The sequence below is a fragment of the Anas acuta genome, chromosome 1, assembly GCF_963932015.1.
Source record: "Anas acuta chromosome 1, bAnaAcu1.1, whole genome shotgun sequence".
NCBI lineage: Eukaryota > Metazoa > Chordata > Aves > Anseriformes > Anatidae > Anas > Anas acuta.
This window is the reverse complement of record NC_088979.1, coordinates 30473001-30500281: the sequence shown is the minus strand read 5'-3', so window position 1 is coordinate 30500281 and position 27281 is coordinate 30473001. Positions and strand designations below refer to the sequence as shown.

The following is a 27281-nucleotide window of genomic DNA, read 5'->3' as shown; positions in this document are numbered from 1 at the left end:
CCCTGGGGGACACCTCCAGGCGTGCTCCCCTGTGGCAGGAGCAGGCAGGGTGTCTCAGCTGGATACCTCCTCCCTGGCACCTGCTTTGAAAGGGAGGGAAAAAACTGTTTGTTCTCTGCAAAGTGTGCATCTGCCCCAGCGAAACCTGCAGAGGAAGTGTCAGACCCCACCCTGGGAAAAAAAAAAAAAAAAAAAAAAAGAAAAGCGTATGAGTGTGTCTGTCTTTCTGTATATTTACATTTACACACACCCCTACATCTGTTTTTCTCCCGCTGGTCATTGAGGCAGTGGGCAAGGCGGAGGAGCTCACAAGGACAAGCATCTGGGTGCTGTCCCCTGGGGACTACTCGAGCAAAGCCCCCCAGCAGCAGGGTTTTCCCCCAGAAACCTTTGGCCACCATCTAGCTTCCCTGTTGCATCGCCCTCACGGCTCCGGGGATGACCTGAAATGCTCCTCTAAAAGGAAATACACTGCGGCTCTTGATGTTTTCCAGCCCGTGGCGTTTGTTTTCCTTCCACAAAATGCAAGTCAAAAAATCCAGATGCTGTAAGCCCATTTAAAATGCAGTGTTTCTGCATCCCACCGCCGTCCTGATAACACAAACGGAGGGTGCTTTTGTTCTTTTGTTTTTCCTTTTCTTTTTACATTGACTTTAAATGGAGTGAATCTGTTTTTCTCCTTTGCTCCTGCCTCTTGCCGATGTGCAAAGCAGCGTTTCTGCTCCGAGCGCCTGGGACTAATAGCGGGAGTCATCCCCAGCGCCACAAAGGTTTCCTTTTGTCACCTTTGTGTCTCCTCTCCCTGATGCCCCGTTGGGTCAAAGGGGGCTGCTGAATGTCACCCCCATGCCGTGGTCCAGGGATGCAGCGGGGACCTGCCCCGGGACCCCCATCCCTGGGGGGGAAAGGGGGGGAGACGAAGTGGGGGCTGTCAGAAGGAGCTAGCATCACCCTAAGGAAAAATGGAAAAAAAGGGGAAAAAAGGGAAGCCAGACTAGGGATTCTGCCACTCTTTAGACACAGGGGGAAAGGAGGCAGCCTCTTACATAGCCTTTAAGTCCAACGGGTATCAGTTTATGAAAGCCGCTAGCTCAGTCCTGGCAACATCTGCATTTAGAGAACGTTTGTGATTTGTTTTTATTTCTGTGGAGTTTTAACTGTTATACTAATTAGATTAATTCATCATTTATATTATTCCTTAATTAATATTAATTCGTAATTAATAATAATTCTTAATATTTAATAAAGCATTGCAAACTTTAAATATATACTTAACAATACCAGAAAGAATTAGTAGTTAATTCTTCCTTATTGTTTTTGTTCTTCAACCTGCTCTGTGAGTACCGTGCTGGTGGTACACATGAAAATGAAACTCGGCAGTCCGAAATGGCCGTAAATTTCTGAAACTTCTCCTTTCTGCCTTCCTCCCCAGCTTCAGCACCCTGCCTTGCCCTGCTTCGTGGTGCGGACTTGAAATAAACTGAATAGAGGTTGCAACATCTTAGCGAATTCCACATGAATATATTCCTGGCGCAGGCTGAAGAAAGAATAAAATTAATGGGATGTGAGGGAGGGAGGGAGGGAGGAGGGTTTAACAATTTCGCTGTTTGCTGGAAGTAGGAGTCGGCAGGAGGTGCCTGTATCAATAGTGAGTGAGGCAGCTCAGCAAGAGGAAAAAAAATGAAAATAAAAAAAAATAGAAACCTCCTGGGAGAGAAACTCTATTGAACCATTGAAGCTTTCAGATCTCGGAGCATCCCCTATTGTATTTACAGCTCCTCTGTGACTAAACACTATTTTCCAATTACTATATTGTTGGTTTTTTGCTTTTTTTTTTCAGTTGGGCTCCTTATCCTTTCTTTGAAGCAACGTGACCGCATAGTAAACTGTTTTTGAGGAGTGTTTGCTGCTTGAGGTTAGAAGTTGAAACCACAGAGTTCCTTATCTTGTCTTTCTGCCTCTGTTTTTAAATGAGCTAGCAGGGCAGAAGAGCGCTAACAACCGAAATGTTCTTTTTGCCCTCTCCCCACCCATATTTTCAAGGCCACAGGAGGAGAAGTCCCCGGCAGGACCCAGCTGCTGGTTTTGCTGCCCGCAGACCAGGTACGTGCTTCTGAGGGGTGGGCAGGGAGGGGAGAGCAACCACCAGCCTAACATAGCTCCCCCGAAACCTGCGCTGGTTGCTTAGCAAAAAGCTCCAGAAAACAAACAAAACAAAACAACAAAAAAGCTAATTTTGGTACCTTTCCATCCCAAGCTTCAACCATGTGGAAGCTTTAACTGCAGTGGGCCTCTGCTCCTGGGCTGCTGCAGGAGGGTCTCTGCCACTGCCTCCATCTGAGACAGCTCTTGGAGCCCCCACAGAAGTCCAAGACCTTTGGATGGATGCAGGTGACAAAAATTTGCTCCTGTGGTTTGATTTTAGTTTGCATGCTTCCTGGCACGTTTGGGAGAAGATGCTTCTAACTGGGGTGAGCTTGGCCAGCTTTCCAGGCTGCACCATGTTGGTACCTACAGACCTTCCCAACTAGCTCAGGCTTTCAAAATCACATTTTGCAGCACATTTTGAAGACGTTTGTCTCCCATGCAGACCTGTAGTGGTGCTGGATACATCCCAACATCATGGTTTTATAGCAGGACAAGTGTGCTGGCATAAATCCTTTTGCAAGGATGTCCCCTTTCTACCTCCCAGAGTTGCATGGGCTCAACAAAGCTGGGTTCTGTGCTTAGTCCCGATTTTTAACAACAGCTGTACTTGGCCTTCTGTGGGTTTTTCGTCTTTTTTGACTCTTTTTAGAAAGAAATCACTGGCACACAGACACATAGGTAGCCTCGTTTCCTAGAACTCATAGCTAGGTTTTGGGGAGGGAACTGACACAGTTTTTCCAGCTGTGAGCGATGCCTCCAGTGGATTGATTTCTGCACAAAAACACTTGTGGTATTGAACCCCGAGTGGTGTTTGCCATTTGCACTCAGCTGTCGGCGAGTTACATGGGAATTTCACATGGGAAACAGAATTACTTTCATTATCTCGAGGCCCATCTCGAAAACACAGCACTGATAATTACCTCTGTTTAGTTCTGGCTCTCAGAAAATCAGACTTCGCTCTCGAGCAAAACAGCCGGGGGGGCTGTGTTTAGGCAAACGCTTCCTGCCTGTGGAAAACCTTTCCGAAGCAGTGCCGGCCAGCTTCACCTGGGGCCCTTGCCCTCACAAATGGCCATGCTGTGGGGTCTGCAGCCACCTTGGGACCCCAGCCACCTTCACCAGCACGTCCTGGGTCTGTGTGCGGGGATGAGGGGCACGAAGGTCATGGTCTGGGTGGTGAAGCCTCCTGAGATGACACTGGCTGACCCCGGTGTTTTGCAGGACAAGTCAGCACCTAGTTCTTGTAAACTTCTTGACTTCTGTGGGTGACTTCTCACAACCACCTGGCCTGCCAAAAGCTTTAAGCCTGAGTCTAACCTGATTGATTTTTCCCCTGCAGTTTCAGGGCATTGCTCCTCATCTGGAGCAATTCCCTCCCTTCGTTTCTGTCAGCACCTGTCATTACCTCTCCCATCCTCCCCCCCGCTCACTTATTCCCATGAAGAGCCCTTTGTGACCCCAGAAGCTACACGTGTCAGCCTTCTGTGTGTTTGAGCTAGTTTCTGTATGCCTCTCCTGAATACCAAAGGTCAAAAACACAAGCTGTGTTGCTCTACAACCTCATTAACCCCACAGATTTCGCTAGCAAACTGTCTCTGCATGTTTGCAAGCAATCATCTTGTTTCCCTCAGGTTTTCTCTGCGGGGCATCCTGGCGTGCAGCATCCCTGCTTAAGCTCTCGGGCACTTTTTTTGGGTCCATGCAATCCAGATCTGGGCAGAGATGTCTCCTCTCTGCTGGACATCAAGGAGATTTCGGGAGGATGACTGGCTCAGCTGTAGCTAATTGATAAATATCTGCAGCTAAAGCCCATACACCCCACTCAGGGTTAAAATGGGGCAGGTTGGGGAATCCAGTGGCTTCCCTCCTTCCTTTATTTATTCATTTATTATTAATTTGCTAATCCAGCTATCACACGAAGGGAGGGATCGACAGCTCTTACAGCATGTCCTGAGCCACGGGCTGGGGAACATCTTTCCCCCAGATGCTCACGGAGGGCACAGCACACGCGGGGACTGCCGGAGCCAGACCCGCTCCTCTCTCAGCTTGCCTCGGGTTTGCCTGACGCCTGGCTGGAGGCTGGGAGCACCCCTGGATGTGTCCTTCTCCCCGTGACCCTTCTCGCCTCCTTCACAGACCCTTTTTTTTGTTTCCTGTGATGAATTCTCCTTGCTCTGCCTGCGGAAAGTAGCTGGAACGGTTTCGTTCCTGTGGTGCTTTTCTCCCTCTTCATCCCTCTCAGCAGGCTCGGAGCTATTCAAATCCCCTCTATTTTCTTCCTTTCCAGCGTAGCTTCCTCCAGTCTCAGCTTTTTGGCTGATGCTGGGCTTGAAATCTGCCTTTCCTCCTCCCAGCGCTTCCTCCTGCGGTAACCCTCTGTGAGCCACGGGCTCGCTTTCTGTGACCCCCTCCTTGCTCCATGGCAAAGCCACGTGTGAGGAGTCCCACGACGAAGAGATTTCAGGGCACCCTGCAGGCTGTGAGGGCTCCATCCAGCAGATCAATGAGGTGGACAGGCTCCCAGCATCCTGGCATGCAGCAGGATGGCAGGATCAGGCCCCGAGGGACAGCATCAACCCCCTGTGGCATCGACCCCTCCTGATGGAGCCACCATGGGCTTTGGCACCCTTGGTTTTGAGGGCATAAATGCCATCTCCTCCTCTTGGGGACCGTCCCAGCCTGACCTGGGATTGGCAGCAACTCAACTTCTGTATCAGCAGAGAGGGTTGTATATTCATAATTAAAATAAGGTGAGAAAATTTATCAAAGAGGGATGGGATGGGGCTCTTACCAGCCTGCCCAGCTGCAACAGGAAAGTTCATTTTCCCTCTTGCATCAACTTCAACCACAGCAGTTGGCTGGCCTGGCAGCCCTTTTGGTTTTCCTTTTTGCCCAGGAAATGTATTAACCAAAAATACATTCTTGCTCATGTAGATGACTTTTTTTTTTTAATGTTAAACAAGCCAGCTGCAAGAGTCACCCTTGTTGGACCTCCAATCTCTTCCTAAAAAAAAAACAAAAAAAAAAACAAGTGGCTCCCAGCCCTGCTCCAGGAGCAGCCCATGGAGATCCCATCCTCCACGGCACACCTTCAGAAAAACACCCCAACCCGTTTCAAAGGTGAGGAGCAGCATTTCCCAACGCCTACCATTAAGTTCTCCTGAATCCCCTTCCAGATGCCCTGTGTGAGGACCTGCTCACGGGGCAACAACCCAGAGAAAAGCGCCCTCCAGAAATGCTCTTTCCTACCTTCACCTCACTTTTTACCTGCCTTATATTCCTTCTGTGGCGTTTCATTAGTACCGTACATTACATAAGAATATTGTGCCGGTTTGTTTTCTTATCCTGTTTCATTTTAAAACTATTAAAACCATCTGCCACTTGGTAAACACTAACATGTTTTCTGTTCCAGATCAAAGTGTCTCCTGTCTGTGTTGTAGTGGAAGTTTGACATTATTTTTTTATTTTTTTTTACAAGACGGGCAGGAGACTCTTTGATCGGGTGCCAAACTGTTTCCCTACAACAAACAGGCAACACTCTGAGCTAGAAACGATAAGATGTTATTATGCACTGTGATGATTTCATGACATGTCAGCAGTGATGTTTTTTTTTTAAAAAAAAAAAAATCCCTAAATAACATTTAAAATATCATCGTGAAAATCCAGACTTTTTTTTAATGAAAAATTTATGAATTGAAAGCGTGCCTTTTATATTTTCCCTCTACGTGACTGTGACTTCTTGTTAGCATTTTGACCATTTTGTCGTAATCCTTTTCAACAAATCGGTTTCTTCTGTCAAGAACGCTGCATTGAAAAAATTCTGACGGAGCCGACTTAAAAAGCTTTTTCCTGAAAGCCTTTTTACACACGCAAGATTATTGTCCCTGTCAGAGAACAAAAGGATCACCTGCTGGCTTTTTTGTCACGGCTAAATAAATTAATTGCTCCAGGATTATTCCCTCAGAGTTCCCCAAACACGGCGCTTCCCACCAGCCCTCGTACACATGTTCTCCTTTGATGCCACGACGTGTTCCCTCCGCAGAGAGCCCACAGCTTCGCAGTAACACAAGCACTGAGCTGTGTTCTCAAGCTGCACGCTGAGAAAAGAGACATGCACGTTGTCGTTTCTGTCTTAATTTGCATGCTGACAAGGAAAAGGGCTCTCCCGTAGCCTGGTGCATCTCTTCTGGCCCTCTGAGCAGCACCCGTCTTCAAACCTGCGAACTTTCTCACCCTAAAAGAGGTGGCAAGGAACAGACACTTCACATCCAGGTCTCCTTTCCTCCCCTGATGGGAGGTCGCCGTCCCCAGAAGGACTCTCAGCACCCACACGGCACAGGCTGCTCAAGAAACACTGAGCCCGAGCTCGTTTTCTCCCTCTTTAAGCAGGCTGTGTGGAAACAAAAGCCACAGTATTGTACACTTCGCCGTTTCAACTCAATGGCAGTATTTTAATACACAATAAATCATTATTGAGGGGAAAAAGTCAGAACTGCAGACCGGGAGGCTAGACGTGTGGGTTGGGTGTTGCAAACCAACCTAAATGAATTCACGTCGGATGTCTCATTCCCTGGGGCCCCCCCAGAATTCACCACTTCCACGCTTTTCTTCCCCAAAGACCGCGTTCAGAAGTGCACTAGGCAAAGTTCACTTATTTTGGAGAGCTGAGAATTCAGCATTTTGTCCCCTCTGAAAAGAGGACCTGCTTTCCACAGGTTGGTTGTTGTTACTGCTTGTCTTCAGCACCTCTTCCCCTTCCTCTCCCTCTCCAGGCAAAACTCAGAGCACTTCCTACTGCCTGTGATGCATAAATACCCCACAGGGTTATTAATTAGCTCCTGCCCTTTCCCCAAACCCCTGCGTGCAGGATGACCCAGGAGACCACACAGCCCGATGTGCCCAAGGGCTTCCCTCTTCACCAAGAGAGGGAAATGGCTGGGAAGAGAGATTCACAAGTCCCGAAGAACCCGTCTCTTCCCCAATGAAAATATTTTGAAGCTGTGGCCTAAAGAGAACAGCACGTCAGAAGTGCCTACCAACAGACCTTGCTCTGGTACAGAGAGAGTGGATCAGGTCAGAACAAGACATGGAGCTGCTAGAGCAGGTCCAGAGGAAGGCCGCGAAGATGATGGAGGGGCTGGAGCTCCTCTCCTGTGGAGAGAGGCGGAGGGAGTTGGGGTCTTCTGGGAGACCTTATAGAGGCCTTCCAATATATAAACATGGGCTTGTGAGGAAGATGAAGAAAGACCAGTAACCAGGACTTGTAATGACAGGGCAAGGGGCAATGGTTTTAAATGAAAGAGGGTAGATTCAGATTGTATATAAGGGAGAAATTCTTCACTGTGAGGGTGGTGAGGCCCTGGCACAGGCTGCCCAGAGAAGCTGTGGCTGCCCCATCCCTGGAGGTGCTCAAGGCCAGGCTGGATGGGGCTTTGGGCAACCTGGGCTGGTGGGAGGTGTCCCTGCCCATGGCAGGGGGGTGGGACTGGGTGGGCTTTGAGGTCCCTTCCAACCCAGGCCACTCTATCAGCAGAGTTCATGTGCCATTTGGAGAAGTACAATTTAGCCTTCAGTAGCACCAAGGCCACCCCACGTTCCTCAGCTCCCATCTAGGAGCTCCTAACCCTGACTGGCTTCCAAAACCAGGGAGGATCAGGCATGGTCAAGGTGTTACAGCCATGGCAGAAATAATACAGGCAAAATACAGCACCAGGAGGCCAGCAGGTCTCTGCCCTGCACTCTTCCAAGGTGGCCAACAGTGTCTGCTCTGAGACACAGCAGGGATCACCTGAATCCAGCCCCGTCCAGGCATCTTACAGGCTTCATAAACCCCCCAGCTGGCTAGGTAGCCGTGATCCTTAATAGCAGCATTTAACAGTGTTCCTGTTACCATGCTGAAGTACACCACACAGCAATAGCCTGGGTCCCGAATGTGCCATTTGCCACATCTATTCTAAGAACAGCTTTCCAGACGATGTTCAAGCCTTTCCAGGAACCAAAGGCATCTCCACGAGGACCGGGCTATTATCCCACTGCTCCTCTTTGAAGTGCCTTGCCTCCATTAAGCAAACAGTGGAGGAAAAGCTTCCTATTTACCTGCTCCAGCACAGCCCTTTGTTTTAGCCCGGCCGGGCTGCATCTGTCAGAGCAGCAACGTGCAGCATATTCTTCCTCTCTATTTGCATGGTTTGAAGAAGCAGGCTGCCTACACAGGCATTTTCCAGATGGAGCAGTCCCATGTGGGTACAGACCTTTACTAGCAGTTGCCAGACTTACCACGGTACATGAGAAATGCCTACGTGTAATTACAGGGTTGGGTTGTTTTGCTTAATCATCCTGCTGATGGTAGAATACAGCTGCCCGAGGGATTGTCCTCTTGGAAACCTCCCTCAGCACACATTTTGGGACACTCAGGAGGAACCATATCTCCCGGCAGGCTCACGACAGGTAGCAGCTTTATGGGGGAGGAAAAGGTCTATTTCTTCAACTAATAGCTCTTGTTTTATTCAACACGCTCCCGTGGAGTTCTGCAAAGGCCACAGCACACGGAGGGGACTGGGGATGGGATTGTTCCTGGAGCCGGTTATTGCTGTTGGAAATGGCTGCTGCCGTTTTTCCATCTCCTTGATTTAGCCGGTGGGTTTCCAAAGAACAAAAAAATAAATAAAAATCAGTGCATTCTCTTGACCCATTGCTGCAAAACTCAACCTGAGATATAGAAAAACCTGTGGTCAGCAGGCTCTCACTCCGATCTACCCTCGCCCTTGGTGGCACAGTAGGAAGTCACCAAGGATTGTATGGTCACCATCCTGCTGGGCACAGAGGGACACCAGCCTGAGCATGGCCTGAGAGAGCCCCCTCTCTAACGAAGCCATCTGATATAGAGCAGTTGATGCTGTTCAATGCCCACACTGCAGACGCTAAAATAAAAGCAGTCCAGAGAGCCTTTGGGGGTGAATGAACTGATGCCATTGCTTCAGAAACAAAAGCAGAGTCTAACCTTGTGAGGTTGGGTACAATTGTGACACACCAGGTTGAAGTTGTTCCTCCCTACCTGTTTGCACAGCTAAAAGCAAGCAGATAATTTTATTTTCCAATTTTCTGGGGAAAAAGTTACAACCTTTATTCCTTCCTTAAGGAAGAGATTGAATTTCTTTTTATGATCCTGAGCAATGCGATCATTTACTCATTTACTGAGTCTACAAAAGCAATTCGTGTTTCAGCTCGATTATTTGCATATAATGAGTCACGGGACAAAACACCGTGGGTACAAAAATGTTCCTTAATAGAGAAATTGGTAAAACACGGTGAAGATTAAGGACCTGACATAACCTTAAACATCGCAAAACTGTCGCACATCAAGAAAAAAAAGCCTTCGGCCCCATTTTGTGAAGAGGGAAGGCCAGTCCTGGATTTCTGTTTAATCTTAATTAACTCTCCGCAGGATCAGGGGACACAACAGCACTGGCAGCTTGTGCTACTGTCAGAGCACGGGGGCAGAAACTTTGTTCCAACACAGTTTCAGTGCTCTCAAAGCATCCAGAAACTACGTAAATCAGGCCTTGATGTGTCGTTTCATCTTAAGAAATAATTTGGAATTTTTTTCTTTTATTTCTTTTTGGGTTTCTGGCTCCGTGCATTGCAGCTCATTGATATTTTCGGCTCTTTTCCTCGGAAACCAAAGGCTGGAAGCTGACTCATTGTTAATAGAAGGTAAAAGCCTCTTGGAGGCAACACAATTTCAGGAGCTGAGACCTTAATGGGAACACCAAATGCATCTGGCATTATGATAAGGTCATCAAAAATTAGCAACACCGAAGGTGCGTCCTGGGTGCCCTAACATAGATCAAAGCTGATATATATAAAACTGCATTTTGTGACGGTTCAGACCAAAAGTAAGGGTTATTTTCTTATTCACTCCTTTTAGGCAGAAACCGATGTCTGTGAGGGTCCCACGCAATGTCTCCAAAGGGTGGGCAGCTTTCATTTGAGCCTTGCCTTGGCTGGCTCTGCCTCCCAGCCCTGCCAGGATTGCACTCTCATCAGAGAGAGAGAAGGTAAAGCTGTGCACAGAAATGAAAGTGACCCATTTAATGATCTCTCCTCTAATGACTTGCCCACAAAAGCAAATAAAATAAATGCTAATAAGGGATGCCAGTGCCCAAAGCCCTCTCCAGATCAGGAAGAGGGAGATCACTTCTTTTATGTAATGGAATGAGCTGGAGACAGCGGTGAAGCAGGGGAGAGGAGATCTGTGGAGGACACCACGTTAGCCACGAGAGTCTACCCAGAATGTCAAGGGTGGGGAGCAAGGGACAGACAATACACACCAGAGAGGAAAAGCAACACCTGAGGCAACACACGTGGGCTGTCAGCACTGATCACCACCACTGCTGGGCTCCAGGGGTACCGCTACACTAAGGAGTGAACTCTCTCTTCCTCCCAAACTGGACTGGGGTAAAATTTTCATGACCAAAGCCACCAAAAATCACCATCTACAGAAGTGCCCTCTCCTTCTGCAGGGTGTTCTTTGTTTATTTTGGTTTGGTGGTTTGGGTTTTTTGTGTTTGTTTTGCATTGCTCTATCTCCCCAGTTAATTCAGATGCTTGCCTTAAATTTATTTTGAGAAAAAGAGAAGGATGCAACCATCCTGCAGACAACTTCATTTAGCACCCTGCTAATTTCCACCTCCATCGTGGAAGCACCAGTGCTGTTCCCACCACCTCCAAGGCTGGGCATAGCACCTCAAGCAAGAGGATGGACGAGAGCAGCACCAAGGCCAGCCAAAAATGTGGACAAAGCCACTTTCCCTGGGCTACCCAAAAACTCCCTCAGACCACCAAGGCCACCAACAGCCTGTAGAAATCCAGAGCTGGAGTAAACACACCGCTCGCCCATGGCTTTTCCAACGAGGGTATTGGCATCCAACAGGTCACATCAGAATATGGTCACTCCCACAGTCTTCCAGCATCCTTGATCTACCTGAGCAGCCCCAGCCCTGACTTCTGTGTAACCCATCCTAGGGTGGAGTTGCCTCTGTTCCCTACGTGCCCTGGCAATACAGCTACTGCTCTTCCTCGGAAATCCGGAGTGCCTTCATTTATGGCACTTAAGGAGTAAACAGGAGTCATTGCCTCCTGAGAAGAGGCTGTCTTGGCTCGATCCTTCACACAAACCCATAAAAAAGGGGAGCTGGTGTTCATTAAGAACACGACTGAACCTGATTCACCACCGTTCCTAACAGGATTTGAAGCCTGTGGAGATGGGGAGAAGGGCTAGGTGACATTTTCCTACACCACCTATCAGTATCTACATTTCTCTCCTCATCTCAGTACTTTTGTATTGCCCTGATCCCCATTTCTTTTTTCTCCCAGGCAAGTGTTCAACCTCCTTCCCCACCAACCAAAGAAAGACCAAAGAAAGCCGCCCCCCAGGGCAGCAAAGCCTGCAGCGAGCTGCGAGAGCTCCTGCTGCCCACCTCTGCTTTTCGCTTCTCTTCTGGTTTGGGGTTTTTTGTCAGCAGCACCTTTTCTAAAAAGGAGCCCACACAAACCTCCCTCCTGACTGCTTTCACTTGCGAGCCTTAGAAACAGCCCTTAGAAACACTCTGAAGGAGGCCATGAAAGCTCTCCTCAGCCTCCTTTAGGGCTTTTGTCAACAAGGCCGTGATGTGGGCCTGGGGACCGGCCTGACACAGCTCGGGGGACACATTTATCTCCAGGGCACGACTCCGAACAGCCCCCCATGAGACACAGGAACTCGCTGCAAGCCTCTGTAGGCCACCACCACGGGGTCAGTGCCCCAGGAGCAGGGACAAGGCCACGGATGAGGGAGACGAGGGGACGAGGCCATGGACAAGGCCTGTGGACGAGGCAGGGAGCAGAGCCCCCACAGGCTGTGGCCAGTTTCACGGAGCTCACTCACGAGTTTAAGCTCATATCTAATTGAATTGCAGATGGCTTTTCTGATGGCTATCTGGGAGCAAAGCTTTGATTAAAGCGGCAGCGGAGAGGCAGAACAGGCTTGTTGTTCCCAGTAATAAAACTAATGGAAGGAGGAACGACCACTTACTGCAGGCTCCACGGGGAGCATAAAGCAGGCAGATACTTTAAACACGATTTTATTTTTATTATGACTTTTTTTTTCTTTTGATTTTTGAGATTCGACAGCTCAGCACAAACCCCCAGCTTCCAGCTCCTAGAGATACAGAACACACGGAGGGCTGGAAAGCAGCTGACCGTCACTGAAAGGCTCCACGAACAAACTCACCCCCGTCCCTTCCCGTACTCCTTGATGAACAACAGATCCACTTTCTGTTCCGAAGGCCAGATACGCTCGTTGCTCTTTATTTTGTTTTTAGAGGCTGGCAATTTCTCTGCTCCATCCTTTTGTCGCTTCCAAGAATCAGGTGGCTCGGCCCTGAGGTTGCACACGCTAGATCTCAGCCTCTTGAGATCTTCTGGTGCCTTCAGAGCTCTGAAGAGGGAGAAGTTCAGAAGAGCTCCCAGCCCACCCAAACTAGAAAACTAAACTGAAGCGTTATGGGTTGCTGTTTTTGTTGTTTTTTCTTTTCCCCCTCATGACGACTTGAACCACATCCAATGCACATTACCACATACGCATCGCTGAAAAACCACCCCCACCCAACGCAGCTGAAGAATCAAAGCTGAACTTCGAGCTGACCTACAAACCTGGCTCAGCTCAGGAACACGGTGTCAGAGGACTGCACTCCCCTTCCACAGCTGGCTGTGCACAAACCGAAGCCACACTAGGTCCTGGGGGCCTCTCGGCCACGTCCTGCTTCAACTTTCTCTCTCGCCTCTTGGCCTTGCACAACTCTCCCGGGGGCACCTCGAACAACAACAACAACAACCTGGGGCTGAGTTTCAAGGAAAGTCCTTGGAGGTTTGCTGGTTTTCCCTTTTGAACTGCTGCCCTTTTCCGATGTATTTACAATGTAAGGAAGTCAGTTTATTCACGGTTTGGCTTTTAACTTCATTGTTGAGCTTGGCCTTGCTCCTGTTGGAAATTGGACCCTGATTCAGGAGGGCAGCTGCCAGTGTCTGCTGGAAACTCCTTGCCACGGGAGTTTCAAACATGTTGCTTGTTGGCCCAGCTCAGCACAAAGTAAATGCAGGAGGAAGAGCCCTGCTTACTCATCGCAGGAAAAGAGGCAAGCGTTTTGCAGAGTAGCCTCAAACACACATCGCAAACTCCTGAGCTTGTTCCAGGCTTCCCAGGAGCTCCCTCCAGCAGCCGGCCAGGGCTCAGTTTCGCACATCTGAAGTTACACTGTCCAGCGGGGACGGATTTGGGCCAACTGCCAGCCCCCAGCCTCGGCCTTGCGATTTGTTTCAGGTCCACCCCAGCAGAAACCTCTCCAGAAAGTTAAAACGCGTCATCCCAAAGAGAAAAGCAAGAAATATTTCAACATCTCAGATGCCAACTGCTACTACTCACGAGGCTCCGTTAAGCCAAGCGAGCTCGAGTACTGCTATTCTACCCCACAAAGAATAAAGATATATATATATTTTGTCTTAAACTCAATATACGCACCGTGGAGCTACAGAATTCAAGGGTGGCGATTCCCAAACAGCCTCGCTGGGCTCCTTCTCCAGCTGAAAGAGGGGAAGCCGCCTTCCAGGCACTGATTTATTCCATTAGGATTGGGGAGAGGCATCTCTGAGACCCCACACTTACTGCGCTGATGCTGGGAGGTTTCGTCTGGATGCTCTTGGGATGGTTTTCAGACACATAATGGAAGCCTATTTCTCTTCCCCAGCTATTTACAAAGCCCTCATTTTGGACAACCTGCACTTGCCTTAGAATTATTTGCCAATCTCTTTCTTTTTTTTTTTTTAAAGCAATTAGGGAAAAATAGCAAGTTGTGCTCGGCGATAATTCGCTTACCTCAGTTCATCATGTTGCTGTTAAAAATAAAGCAAGCGTGCGGCTAAATGTCAAGAAGGTAAATGACAAACAGTTTGAATATAGCCTGAAGAGCTACTGAGCGGCAGATAGGCAGAGATTAGGAAGCCTGACAGATTACATTTAATTTGATTCTCGCTGTGGATGAAAGCCCGAGCATTTCAGAATTCTTACCAAAAAATAAATATATATTAAAAAAAAAAAAAAACAATTATCTAGTGGGAAGAGAAAAAGGGTACTCTTGGCTATTGGAGCCATTTGATTTAAAGTGCTCTGAAAAATGATTTGTTATAGAACAAAAGCAAAAATCAAAACAATTCATTCCACAAGCATTACAGCACAACAGGCTGAGAAGCCCTCCCTTTGTTTTGGGCTCAAGTGAAATTTTGGTCAATTTTGGGCTGTTTCACAGAGGGAGCCTTCAGTTTTGACAGAGGGGTTGCTAAAATAACCTCGGCAACCAAGTTTCTCTGCCTAACTTTAGCAGTTTCATAAACAGCTCCAAAAGCTGGCTCCATGGTTTTAAAGCGATTAAAACAGCGCTTCACCAAGGAATAGATGACAAGATTTGCCAACGCTGAAGCGCAGCGTGCTAAAATTATCGACGTATTACCTAACCCAAAGCCTTCAAACTCCCAGACGCTGCCTTAAAGAACAGTTTGGAAAACAATCCTGGATTTAGGACATGCTCGGGCTGTTCTCTAAACAAAGAAGAAGAAATCAATCCAGAGGTCAATCTCGTTTTTAAACATAAAACAATGCTCGGCAAATTCGGGTGAGCGAAGTGGGTGAAAAAGCTTATCTGCATGTTAACATTGGCTTTTTAGACACTCAACATTACGGCCTGGAAGTGCTAAAGAGACATTCAGAATATAAAGGCAACTGGAGACAATTAAGCCACTTACAAAGCACCAAAATTAGCATTCCTTTTGTCAGGCCCAGATAATTCAAGTGCTGTTCTGCCACAAAGGCTATCATCAATTTCTAATTTTAGCTTAATCCATTAAAAAAAAAAAAAAAAAAAAAAAGCATCTAGCTTTTCTCTCAGTTGTTTCCTCATTAAGGATACTTTTAAATTATATACTGAAACCTCGAGAATGCAAACTACAAATTACAGTTCACATTCCCACAGGGACATAGGCACTTGCTTTGATATACTAATCCCAGCAAGGGTATCTGACGCAGCTCCCTGTGCCCTAACACAGCCCAGCAGAGCCTGAACCGCTGCGTGATCTGAGCCCAAAAGCAAGATTTAGTTCTCAATCACAGAAAGAAAGTCTCTCCTGCCTTTGAGCCCACAGCCTTTTTGTTTCCTCTGCTACACATTTATCCACAGTAATGTTGTTCCCAAGGAAATGTACATCTCCTGGTACTCACCAGTATTCACTACATGCTACCCTGCAAAAGACTCCGTACCAACTTTGCAATTACCCTTCACATTTCAAGCCAAATTCCTGCACTCAGTTTTTAGGATGGTGCTTTCCATGACAAAATACTGTCCTACCAGTCTGTAAAGGACTAATAATTTCGTACTTCAGCAAATGCCCAGGATCCACTGTAAAGCTGCAAAGCCCTTTGCTACCCCAGTTGCAGGCTGCAGTCTTGCTGTTACCTACAAGCCTTCGCCAGTAGCTTTGTAGGTTTTGGTTCACTTCTATTTTAATCATGATTACTGAAGAGGAAATAAGCATTTTTTCCAAGCTGAAAGTGCTTTTTATCTCCATGAAGAACTTGGAAATTCTCCTCCACAATCCCACAAGGCACAATTAACACCAAGTTTGCACAATTTCAACTTGCAGAAAAACAATCGAGGTAAGAGCTGTGGGTGTGAAAGCGAGGTATTCGTGGCCATCCAACGTTTCACCCCGGTCTAAGCACCAAAAGCTTCAGAGAGCATCTTGCTGCGGCTCGCTGCTGGGTTCATGCTCCTGCTCTTCAAGGTACAAAAAGCACCCGGTGGTGCTCCTGGCACTTCCACACCACTTCCTCATCTCTCCGCTCAGGCAGAGCCCAGTTGCAACATGCTGAAGTGACCGCAGCTGACATGATTACAATATGCAAACAGTGATTTATCAACATTGTATGCTTTATTGAAAGTTGACAAGTGCAACAGTTAAATACATTGACGTGTTACAACTGTTTAGAGAACATGCACAAAAACATATGCATACTACTATACAGATCATATGCAAAAATCCATACTGGGAAATCCAATTTTTTTTTTCTTTTTTTTAAATTCTTTGCTAGCAGGGTTTGATAATTTTTGGAGTGGTTTTTCCTGTCTTAAACCAAACTACAATGAACAAAGATTTACTTCAAGATAATCAGCAGCCAGGGAACTTCAGAAGTTACACAAACAGCATAAACCTGCCAAATTCTGAACAGTTGCGTAGGTGCATTCTTATTTATGTAGCATTAAAAAAAAAAAAAAAGACTTTCCAAACTTTTTCAGATCAGCCAATGAAACAACTAAACTTCAATCTGTACAACCTAAATAGTTACAGTTTTTCTATTTTACAAAGTAATTACACTAAATACACAAATGTACAGTAGGCAAATAACCTTCATTGTAATTATCCTATGACCCAACTGTGTGTCACCTACCTGCCTTCTATATATAATACAGCTTTATGCACCTGTCCACTGCTGCAGAAAACGGTGCAAGTATTTGCACTTAAGGTTTCAGGTGACAATTAAGTGTTAAACACTGAGTTTACCTTTCTCCCTCTTCCTCTCAGATCCTATGCACCAGTCCTCACTTTGGAACCCCGGTGCTCTCTGGGGATCGAGCCATCGCCTTTCGTTTTTTAAACTCCAGTCTATTTCTTCACACGTTCCAAGCTTGAAAAGCACTTGTATCGGTAGCATCACTGGATGAGTGGAAGATTTAAAAACAAACCAAAAAAAAAACAAAACAAAAAATATTCAGGCGTGCAGCTTCGTTCTTCAGCCATCTGCAGAAGCTGCTCCAGTCCCCAGTGTACTTGTGCTAATTCTCTGGAAGAAGTTTATTTTATTAAACCAACCTAAGAACAAAGACTCCTTCAAGCCAAAGGGGGAAGGGAGGGAAGAGAGGGAGAGATGAGCGCGTAACATGGCGGTGGGCGGGCGGGAAGCCTCTCGTAGTGATGCGTGCAGGGCACCGAGTCCTCAGTCCGGGCTGCGACGCGTGCCGAAATGGATGTCGGGCGGATTCCCGCTACAGTCCTCCTCGCTCCGGGCAGTCCAAGGGCCGGCGGTCACGACGGCGACGCCACTGGCGGCTACGCTGAAGGCCCCGATCCCTGTGAGGCCGGCTGGGCGGGCTGCTGCTGCTGCTGCTGCGTCGTCGTCCCTTGGGACTGCGAGGAGGACGGCGGGGACCCCGTCTGCAGCTGCGCCTGGAACTGGGCGAGCTGCTCGGGGCTGGCCAGCGTCTTCAGCAGCGTGTTCTCCTGCTCCAGCTGCGAGTTCTTCTCGATCAGCTCCTTGATCTGCTCCTTCAGCACCTCCACCTCCTCGCGCACGGCGTACATCAGGTGGCTCTTCACCAGGTCCTGAGGGGCGACACCGGGGGGGGGGGAGGAAAGGGGGGACATCAGGGCACGGCCAAACACGTGCGCCGGGTGGCGCGCCGCAAGCCACGCCCCCTCCCCCTAAGCCACGCCCCCTCCCGTGAGGCCACGCCCCCCGCCGCGCCGGCTGCAGCCAGTTCTGGGCGCAGGTTGCCGCATTTCCCTCCCCTGCCGCCGGCCGGCCGCGGCCGCGGGTGACGTCAGGGCGCGGCGCGGCCAATGAGCGGCCGAGTTATTTATAGCCGGTTGTTAAAGGCTCGCACTTTGCCTAGCAACAGCCGGCCGGCAGAGCCCTCCCGGGAGAGCCGCGGCTCCGGCTCCGGCACCGCTCCGCCAACAAAGGGAGCGGGCGGCGGGCACCGGGCACGGCACGGCACGGGACGGGACCCCCACGCCGGGAACTGCCGGGCCCCAGCCCCCCCGGGCTGCCCCGGCCGCCTACGAGGGGCTGTGCCTGTTTGTAGGGCGCGGGATGCGCCGAGGAAAGCAACGAAATCGATTAAAAAATGAATTAGAAAGCAGGGGGAAAAATGGGAATAGGGCAAAATGCTGCGTGCTGCCCCAATGCACCGGCACCCAGCCGTCATGAGCTGTGCTGAGAAGCAGCCCCGTGGTGAACCCTGATGGGCAAAGCCCCCAGCCCCAGACCCCGGACACGAGACCCCAAAACACGAAACCCCAAAACCATGAAACCCCAAAACACAAAACCCTAAAAACACAAAACCCCAAAAGCTAAGGGGTCCCCTGCCCGGCCCCGCAAGCCTCCCGGCGCCGTACGTACCATCGCTTGCTCGATCTTGTTGTCGATCGCTACCACGCTTGCACCAGAGGAGCTGCGAGAAAAAGGAGGAAAAAAAAAGAGAAAAAAAAACCACCATAAAAATCAAAATAAGGACCGGAGGGCTTAGGGGCGGCCGGATCCCTCCCGAGCCCCGGCGGGATGCTGGGGCTGCAGCGCTGCGAGCGGGGCGGCCGCCCCCGGGCTGCCCCCCCCGGGCACGGCGGGGGGACGGCGCTGGGCTGGGGGCGGCGGCCCCGCTCCCCGCTCCCCGCTCCCTGTCCCGGTCCTAATCCCAATCCCGATCCAGGTCCTGATCCCGATCCTAATCCCGATCCCGACAGGGGCAGGCGGGCAGCGGTGCGGCTGTGCGCGGACAAAGGATGCGGCTCCAGGGGTCGTGCCGCCCCCCTTTTACCCCTCACCCCAAATAAAATCCCCCCTGCGTGTCTCTTTACCTACTGTCGAGCCTCAGGGAGGAGCTGTCGGTGCCCAGCAGGGACGAGAGGAAGGAGATGGAGAAATGCCGCAGCTGATAGACCCCGAGATCCATCGCCACCGCTCTACAACATCGGGCGCTCATGCGAGCGCGGCCGGGAGCGCTCCCCGCGACAGAGCCCACGGGGATGATGAAGGGGACGCGGGGGGGACGCGAAGGGGCGAGGAGCTGGGGGTTACCGGGGGGGGGGGGCCGGGGTTGGCCGGCGCCGGGCGAGCCGCGGGGCGAGCTGCGGGGCCGCGCCGCACAAAACCCGGCCATCCCGGCCCCCCCCAGCTTTTATGCGCCGCCGCCGCCGCTGATTGGCTGCGCCGCCGCCAGGCCACGCCCCCTCCTGCATCTCATTAAGGGAGCCCCCCCTCCCTCCCTCTCCCCCCAGCCCCCCCCCCTCCCCTCCCTGCTCTGAGCACCCCCCCCCCCCCCCCCGCACACCCCAAATTGGTGGGCACAGGGAGGGGGGGGGGGTACGGACCCCGCATCCCCCCCATCGCTTTAAAATGAGATCTAAAGGGGTGTGTGGGGGGGGTCTTGGGACCACCCCCCCTCAATCAAAGCTGCCCCCTCCCTATTAAAAAATTTCGGTAGGAAATGGTGCAATTCAGCAAAAGCAACTTAAAAACGCGGGGAAGCGGCTGGCGGGCAGGAGCCCGGCCCCGTTGCCTCGCCGACACCGCCACCTGCCGGCCCCCTGGCTGTGTGCGTGTGTGTATAGGGGGGGGACCCCAAATCCATCCCAAATCCGCCCCAAATCCACCCTAAATCCGCCCCAAAACGCAGCCCCTAAAGCACGGAACCCGCCCGGCCCCACACGTGGCCGGGGCAGGGGGGAAGCCCTTTAGGGCTAAGGAGAGCGGCCGCATCCCTCTCAGCTCCCTGCTTCACCCGAAAAGGCACCAGCAGGGAAACCACCTCACGCCCCCTGTACCCCACACACCCGGCATTAATAAATACCCACGAATAACAGACAGGATCCCAAGTCCGATCCCCGCTCGGGTCCTTAACCCTATTCCCCCTATTCCCCCACCAACTTCAGCGTGGGCTTTCGGCGAATTCCTCCGCTTGTTTTTAGCCACCCACGAGCCCAACAGAAAGCTGTAGGGCTGCGTGTTGTGCACGCTCTGCTCTGCCCACCCTATAACATAAATCTCCAGGAGGGGCTCAGTAGGGTGACTGCGGTGTCACCGAGCGGGGTGCTATAGGGCCAAGCAAGCAGCGTGCAGAGATACAGGAGATGCTTACACCAAAATGCACACCAGAGCCGGCAAGTTTTGTGCGAGCTTCGGCTTTGGTGGTGTTGGAGATCTGAAACGCCGCTTCTCCCATTAAATAATTTCCTCTTGTCTCAATTTAATCCCGCTAAGCACTCCTCTTTGAAGTGCTTCTCAGCTTAAGCACATAATGAGGTAAGCTGCAGCACAGAATCCTTTTGTCTCCACGCGAGCCTGCTTCTGTGTGCTTGTTAAAAAAAAAATACCTCTTTATCTATCAAGCACCTCGCCAAGGTGGGTTTCCTTCAGGTGCCAGCCCGGGATGCCCCGCACAAGCATCTCCCGGAGCTGAAATCAATCTCATCTTTGGGCCGGGCCCCCAACTCAAAGCTAGAGGTATCCTAGAGGTATCCTATAGGTACCGACGGCTATTTTCCCAGCATCAAACTTCTGTGAAACTGCTCAGATCCTAACAAGCTGAAGAAACAACTCCGGCTGCAGCTGAAACCAAGGGCTGAAGGGTTATTGATTTCAAAAGACAGAAGTGTAAGTTAAAAACACAATCTCCAGCCTTAAACCTGTAGTTCTGGTCTTTAAGGACACCAATTTTTAATGCTGACAACAGATGAGGTCTGCATCGAGTACCTGGATATTAGGACGCACAGAGAGGATCGCCTCTTACCAGTCAGCAAGCTCTCCACAGGGAAATCCGAGCCATCTTTAACCAGTTGTGATGTTTGGGACATTTCTTTCCTCAGATCATCCCTAGCTGACTACCCAGTGATGCTGTCGGGATGAAGGCCCCTGCTCCGCACACATCTGTGGGGTTGGGTTTCCGAGTCCCCTCTGGGAGTCGAGCAAGGTTGATCATAGCTCAAAGCCCGAAATGGCATCCAGATGCTGCACCACCTAAATTTAAGGACTTGCACGTTTGCAAGTCCGGGAACCAGAGGCTTCCCAGATTGCATAATCCAAGCTTAAAATGACAAAGCGTAAAATATTGGCCTTAATTAAAAAAATCCTCCTCGTACGGTGTCCCGTAAACTGCTCTTAACCAAAGACTGAGCAGGAAGAGATCCCCCAAATGTGTCAGTGCCCTCAAAGTTTTAAATGAGACCCGGGAATTGGTTTGTATTTCACACACACACCCCCAAAAAATTGCACACAACCTTGCTTTGTGCGCTGTTGCTATCCCCGGGATGGCAGGGGAGAAAAACATTTAGTGCCATAAAACAGCCTACGTGGAAAAGCGACAAAATGTCACCGTTTTAGGTCTCACCACCCCAAGCACGGAGCCAAAATCCATTTTTCCTTTCTGTGAAATCACTTAAATCATCCTAGATTTAACTCATAAAAAGAGCATTCAGCTCCCTGCTCTTACGTGCAGCTTTCATGTGCCGTGCTCTTCTCAAAGCCGAGGAGAACACCTCAGAGTAAAAGCCACTTACGTTAAAATTTAATCCCACTCGTTCTCCTGACTGCACGAGAGGGGATTTTTCAAGCATCTACTCCAAAATTAAACAAAGAAGGGAAGAATGAGAGTCACTGGAGCATCTCGAGTCACACCTAGCATCACAAAAGAAACACAGCGAGGACGGGACGCGGTTTGGCACGCCGACACGGCAAGCATTTGGGACGCCCGAGCACCCCTGCCCCATAGGGCTGACGCCAGAACGGTGGCACACACACACACCCCACCTCACACAGCACAGCGCTGGGATTTCATCATCAAATTAAAAAAAATGGCTGAGTTAATAATTTAACCACACGAGAAATTATTCAGCATAGCAGCAGGCGCGTACTTCTCACCAACTAGTGCTTCTCCTCTCTTTTTCCTTTTCAATTCGATGCCTGAAAAACAAGCCTGTATTTCAGACAGACGCCTATCACAGCAGGAGGCCCAGCTCGCAGGTGTGTGCCTTACACCTTCTCGGGGCCAGAGCTGGTTTTAGGGGCACTTACAGCTTCTCCTGCAACGTGACCCGATTCAGCAGGGTTACTGCACGCCGCAGGGCATCCCAAAGCCTCCCTGCCTTACCAACCACCACGCAAGGCACCCCTCAGAGCACTTCCATGGGAAATGCATTGAAACTTGCCTTGCTCAGGGAAGAAATCATAATAAAGCCACGCAGATGTGATGCTTGGTGTAAAGACTACGAACGGAGGTGTTCTTGAAAACAGCTGAAGAGGTATTTCGATCCGATCTGACGTTGCCTCAAGGCTCTGGAAGATGCGCTACCTACTTGAGCACAGCTTTTATTTCCCGTAGCCCTGCCACACTGCACACCAGAGAGCAGCCAGCGCAGACGTGCAAGCTCAGCACATTTTGAGCACATCCCCCGAGCACCTTCCAGGCCAGAGCCTGCAAGTGGCTGGCAGAGCTCCACGTCATTTAAAGAAAGAAAAAAAAAAGAAGCCAAAAGACCTTGTTCTCCTTGGAGCAGGGTCCAGCCCTCCCCAGCACCCTGCTACCACTCCAAAGGAGCTTTAGGGTTCCTGTAGGGCTTTCTGTGAAGCCCTACATTTAGCCACCCTTGAGCCAGCTGCTGCCAGCAGAAGATGTCCCCTTACCTTAATCTTCTCACGCGGGGATTACAGCACGGTATTTCAGAGCTGCTCCACACAAGGGTAATCACCTTGATGGGGAGCTCGCCGAGTTTATGAATGGTGCCCTGGTTACGAAGCGGGCCAGCCCATTCCCTCAGACTGATGGTGGTTTCCTGGTGGATACCTGCCTAAAATACGTTTCATGAGCTGTTCCGAGAGCCTTCTGTACAGAGCAAGACCTGAAGTCACTTACGGGCTGCACCAGGAACACGACACTTCTTGAGAACTCTTACCTAATCCTCCAGAAACCGCTGTCACCAAGTTGACACCTGGAGCCTCTACAGCTGAAGACAAAAACCCCACAAACCCCAACCCCGAGCGATTCCAGCAGCAGCACGTGAGATGAGTAACCCGTTTAGGAACGCACGGGAGCCCCAAACAGCTCCCAGGGACATTTCCTCATTCCCAGGTGAGGTGTTAGCCCAGGTGCCCAGCAGCAGCTGCACCGAGCTTCCACCCCACAACCCATTTGGGAAGGAAAAAGGGTCTCTGCGGCCACCCTGGGCTTGAAGTCCCTCCTCGGGGAAGCCAGGGAAGCAGGGTAGCAGTGGCCCAGCAGGCAAGGGACAGGTGACCTCTTGCAGAAACACCCACGGGCAGCCTGCCATCACGCAGTCATCGCCTGCCCTAACCCGGTACAGAGCAGGGGAATTCCTCCGGCTCTTTTCGGCTGCTAGAGGCCCTGGGCAGGAGGAGGTGCCATCAGTCAGTTTAATCATTATAACCAAAAACAGCGGTATGTGAAGGTTTGAGTCACAGGTGGTGCTGCTGAGCCGGGCCCCTGCCTTCACTCAGGTTGCCCAACGCTGTTCCTCAGCCCGGTTTCTGTAGCGCTGAGCATTATCAAGCTGGCTGCTGATAAACCCAAGCGGGCAGAAAACCACCACTGAATCGGCTGAGATATCAGAGGAATTTACTTGTACTGATGGACTGAGGTGTTACTGTACCCGAAGCAACCCTTGAAAGGACTGGGACCTGTTTAAGTGGAGGAGCAGTTACCTCTAAAGGAGAAAATGCTGGGTGCTGTCAATTTTTTTATTTCACTTATCAGAGCACATCTGTTTAGTATGTTAATAATGAATTAAAGCCTACCTTTTAAAAATAGCAGGGAGTCTAGCCCACAAATACAGGATGGGCTTTCTAGCCCTTGGTATCATCAGATGGCCCAGCACCAGAGTGACCCAAATGCCCTTCATTAAGCTCCACTTTAACCAAGCTGAAAGTATCTGAGTCCAGATCTTCTGACTTTTTGTTTTCCTTCCCCTTTCCCATACCCAGGTCATCTCCATTTCCAACCACGTTTCAAGAAGAAGTAGAGGACACCCCAGCACTGTTCTTTCAGTACCAGGATGGAGAGGCGTTGACATGCTCCAGATCCCGAGTGGACACAACTGCCTGCCTGCAGCCTTGACTACGAAGGAAGCAGGAGCTCACACACACCCATATTGTCCCTATTTCCAGCTGCCCAGGAGCATGTAGGAATTTGGGGTCACTTTTCCAAAGCACTGTGGAAGAGCTCAAGTGCCTAGAAACTAAATGTTGGACTTCATTTGTTTAATCACAAATGGTTTGGGTTGGAAGGGGCCTTAAAGACCACCCAGTTCCCTCCCCCCTGCCATGGGCAGGGACACCTCCCACTACATCAGGTTGCTGAAAGCCCCATCCAGCCCTGGTGGGGATTTCTGGCGGCTAAGCTTACAATGAAAAAGTGTAAAATATTTAACTCTATTCAAAGTAAAAACCCTTCTCAGCCCCCTGTAAACTGCCATTCACCAAGGACTGCATGTGAGAGGGGATGAACACCAACTGTGTGGTAGCATCCTGAGAGTCTGAAATGAGACATCTGACCTGGGATTCATCCTTCTTTCCTACAGAAGGCTGCACGCAGCTTCACTCGCCCTCTAAAGACACCGTGTCTTCTTTGGACTTGGCCTATGTGTTCAGTAGGGTCAGCTTGGGAAGGGAAATATAACCATATGCACTATAGGCTGCAAAAGTAGTTCAGTTTCTCCTTCACTTGTAACCCCTGGTGACGCGACGGTCATTCAATCTTAATTTAGAGAAGAGCAGCCAGAGCAAAACCAGCATCTCTGCAAGAGACACCGAAGGAAACACAAACAAACGAGAAGCAAACAGGAAGCAGCCTGCCGAAAACGCGCAGCAGAGAGCACCCGAACTCTCAGAATAAAGCTAACATGCAAATCGTGTCTCTGAGCAGAGCTGCCGCATCACGCTGCCGTGTGTAGCAGTACAGTGAGTGACAGCAAAACACCGTGACAACGCCAGAAGCTGACAGAGGAACATCACACACCTCGGCTCCATTGCACATTTTCACTACTATGCTGTGTAGTTTTTGTTTTTAAGGGTGTGGTGTAACAAAAGCACCCATTCAGAGACTCGAAGCTATGAGGAACATGCCCCGTGTTTCCTCCCACAGCAGCCTATTTGTCTCCTGTGCACAGAGCGATAACTAAGCAGCATCCAAAGTAGGGCATTTTCCCCCCTCTATCGCATATTTTAAATCAGCTCGGTAAAATAACTCTTCCCATTCACCAAATTACAGGGTATTTCTTCTACACACTAGGGGAAACAGATCAAAGTGAAGCGTGCATTGCACATTTCCCTGTTTGTGTGGGAAATTAGGTTAATAAATGCAGCTTGCAGAAGACCTAGTTGTATTTCATCCCCTTTCCAAGCATTCAGCAAGGCTGAACAACTGCACTTTGAGTGTGTCGAGGTGGGAGATGCTACATCCTAGTTCTGAAACACACCTGAACACACACAATGTTGTCTGATAACATGATTCAAACCATGTCCAAATACTCATTTTGGGTTTAGCAGTACCTCACCTAAGTTTCCGAATGACTGCAGTGATGTGTTTTTGAGGAAAAAAAACATGAATGGAAAATGTTTTATAATAGGGATTGCTTTAAATATTGCAGTGAAGACTTTTCAAGACACGTAGACTTTTGGTGAATGAGTAAACCACTCTGCGTGACACAGTGCTCTCAACTGGAATTATACTCGTAGCTTGAAACAGCCTGAAATGGTTTTAACAAGTGCCAAGTACTTGGGTTTAGGAGAAGCATTTAAGCACTTGCTCAAACAAAATAGTTTAAGAAATCCTTATAACAACAACACAGAGAGACAAGTGAAGCAAGCATCGAAAGATTTCAACTTTTTAAATACCTCTTCTTTAGGTGCTGCTCCAGTTCCAAGAAGAACACTTTCATGGTCACTCCGTCAGAGCCCCGCTTCTGGAGAAACGTCACTTTCATTGATGTATCTGTGTAGTACCTGCTGACCAGTTCCCCCAGATAGAGCCTGAAGAAATACCTGTCAATCCCTGGCAGCCCCGAGCTCCGCAGCACTTTCAGGAACCACAAAGCACTGCCTGTTAAAGATTATCCCTCGCTCCCATTCAAAGTTTGTGGAGTTTAGTGGTGGTTGGTGGCGATCAACAAAAACAAGAAGGGCAAATGGTGACGACACCGCGGATCTCGGGATCACGTGGCTTTGTGTTACATAAAGCTTCAAGAGAGATTACCATCTTCACGATTAGGTTTTCACATCTCAAGCAAACGCATCTGCTTTCGGCAGTGCCGGCTCCTCTAATTCGGACTGCCCCCGCTTTTTGTGAAGCAGGGGATCGCTGCTAACAGGTAGCTAATTGTGCTCACGGCCAGCCAAGCTGTACTACTCCAATCAGTCCCAGCACTTAATGACAGCTGTAATTAGACACAGAACCAATGGGTTAGCCCCCCAGAATTTACACAGGCAAATCCTGCCCCTGCCTGCTATCATCACAAGGACTGGCGGCGAGTTACAGATGTGATTGATTCGTTTGAGCCTTCCCCTTCAGGCCAGGTTAAGACAACTCATCCGTCCTCCCGAGCCCTGTATCAATTCAAAGTTCCCCTGAATGCTGTCTATTCCTCTATTCCTCCTCACAAACACAAAAACTATATCAGAAAGAAAAGCAGGGAAGGCACAGGGCAGCAGAAAACCAACCCCAACTGTCTGAGCTGACAAGTCGAGCATCACATGAGGGGAGTATTTTGGCTAGGAGTCAGAAAGGAAGCAGGCAGACAAAAATAACACAATTTTGGGCAGGGGGGGAATAGCTGCCCACTCCCAGAGCCAAGAGGGAGTTCAGATAATTTAGGCTTGTATCCTGCTGGTATCACCACCTTATCACTTGTCCTACAGCCCCCTTGGCATCCTGTACACTCCACAGCTGACCGTAGGATTGCCAGCAGTGGTGGTTGGGCTTGGCTGAGCCAACACCCAATGGCTTCAGATTTTAAGCTGTCCTTCCCACAAACCTCTTTAACACCCTTTTTGCCATCTGTGCTGCCTGTGCTCCCCTCTCTAAAGCTGCACCACTGACATCAGCATGGAGACAGCCTTCCTCCTTAGCTGCTGTGCATGCAGCCATCACAGATGTCCTGCAGGGTGCTTGAACCAACAAATACACGAGCCTGTTGGCATGGGAAAGGACAAAAGCTGATGTTAACCTTTTACTTGGACAGTCTCTGCTTCCTCCCTTCCTATTCCA

The 27281-nt window shown here is 49.7% G+C and overlaps 1 protein-coding gene and 1 long non-coding RNA gene across 6 annotated transcripts in view; one reads left to right on the top strand and one right to left on the bottom strand.

The window, feature by feature from the left end:
* Positions 1-1764: 1764 nt before the first annotated feature.
* LOC137853134 (uncharacterized) lies at positions 1765-16417 on the top strand. The gene is made up of 4 exons (XR_011094268.1): positions 1765-2103; positions 2258-2391; positions 5112-8784; positions 11524-16417. It is a non-coding gene; the product is annotated as an uncharacterized lncRNA (long non-coding RNA).
* TSC22D1 (TSC22 domain family member 1) overlaps positions 16146-27281 on the bottom strand; it is a 77675-nt gene continuing 66539 nt past the window's right edge. For 2 of the 5 annotated variants that reach the window (XM_068675119.1, XM_068675116.1), the window contains 2 exons: positions 18413-18464; positions 16146-17613 (listed from right to left, as the gene is read on the bottom strand). In XM_068675119.1, the coding sequence (XP_068531220.1) occupies positions 17341-17613; positions 18413-18464 (325 nt within the window). In that variant the 3' untranslated portion in view covers positions 16146-17340. Of the gene's footprint in view, positions 17614-18412; positions 18465-18867; positions 19178-25912; positions 25972-27281 lie in introns of those variants that run through there. The other 3 variants (XM_068675133.1, XM_068675131.1, XM_068675139.1) reach the window with 3 other exon arrangements.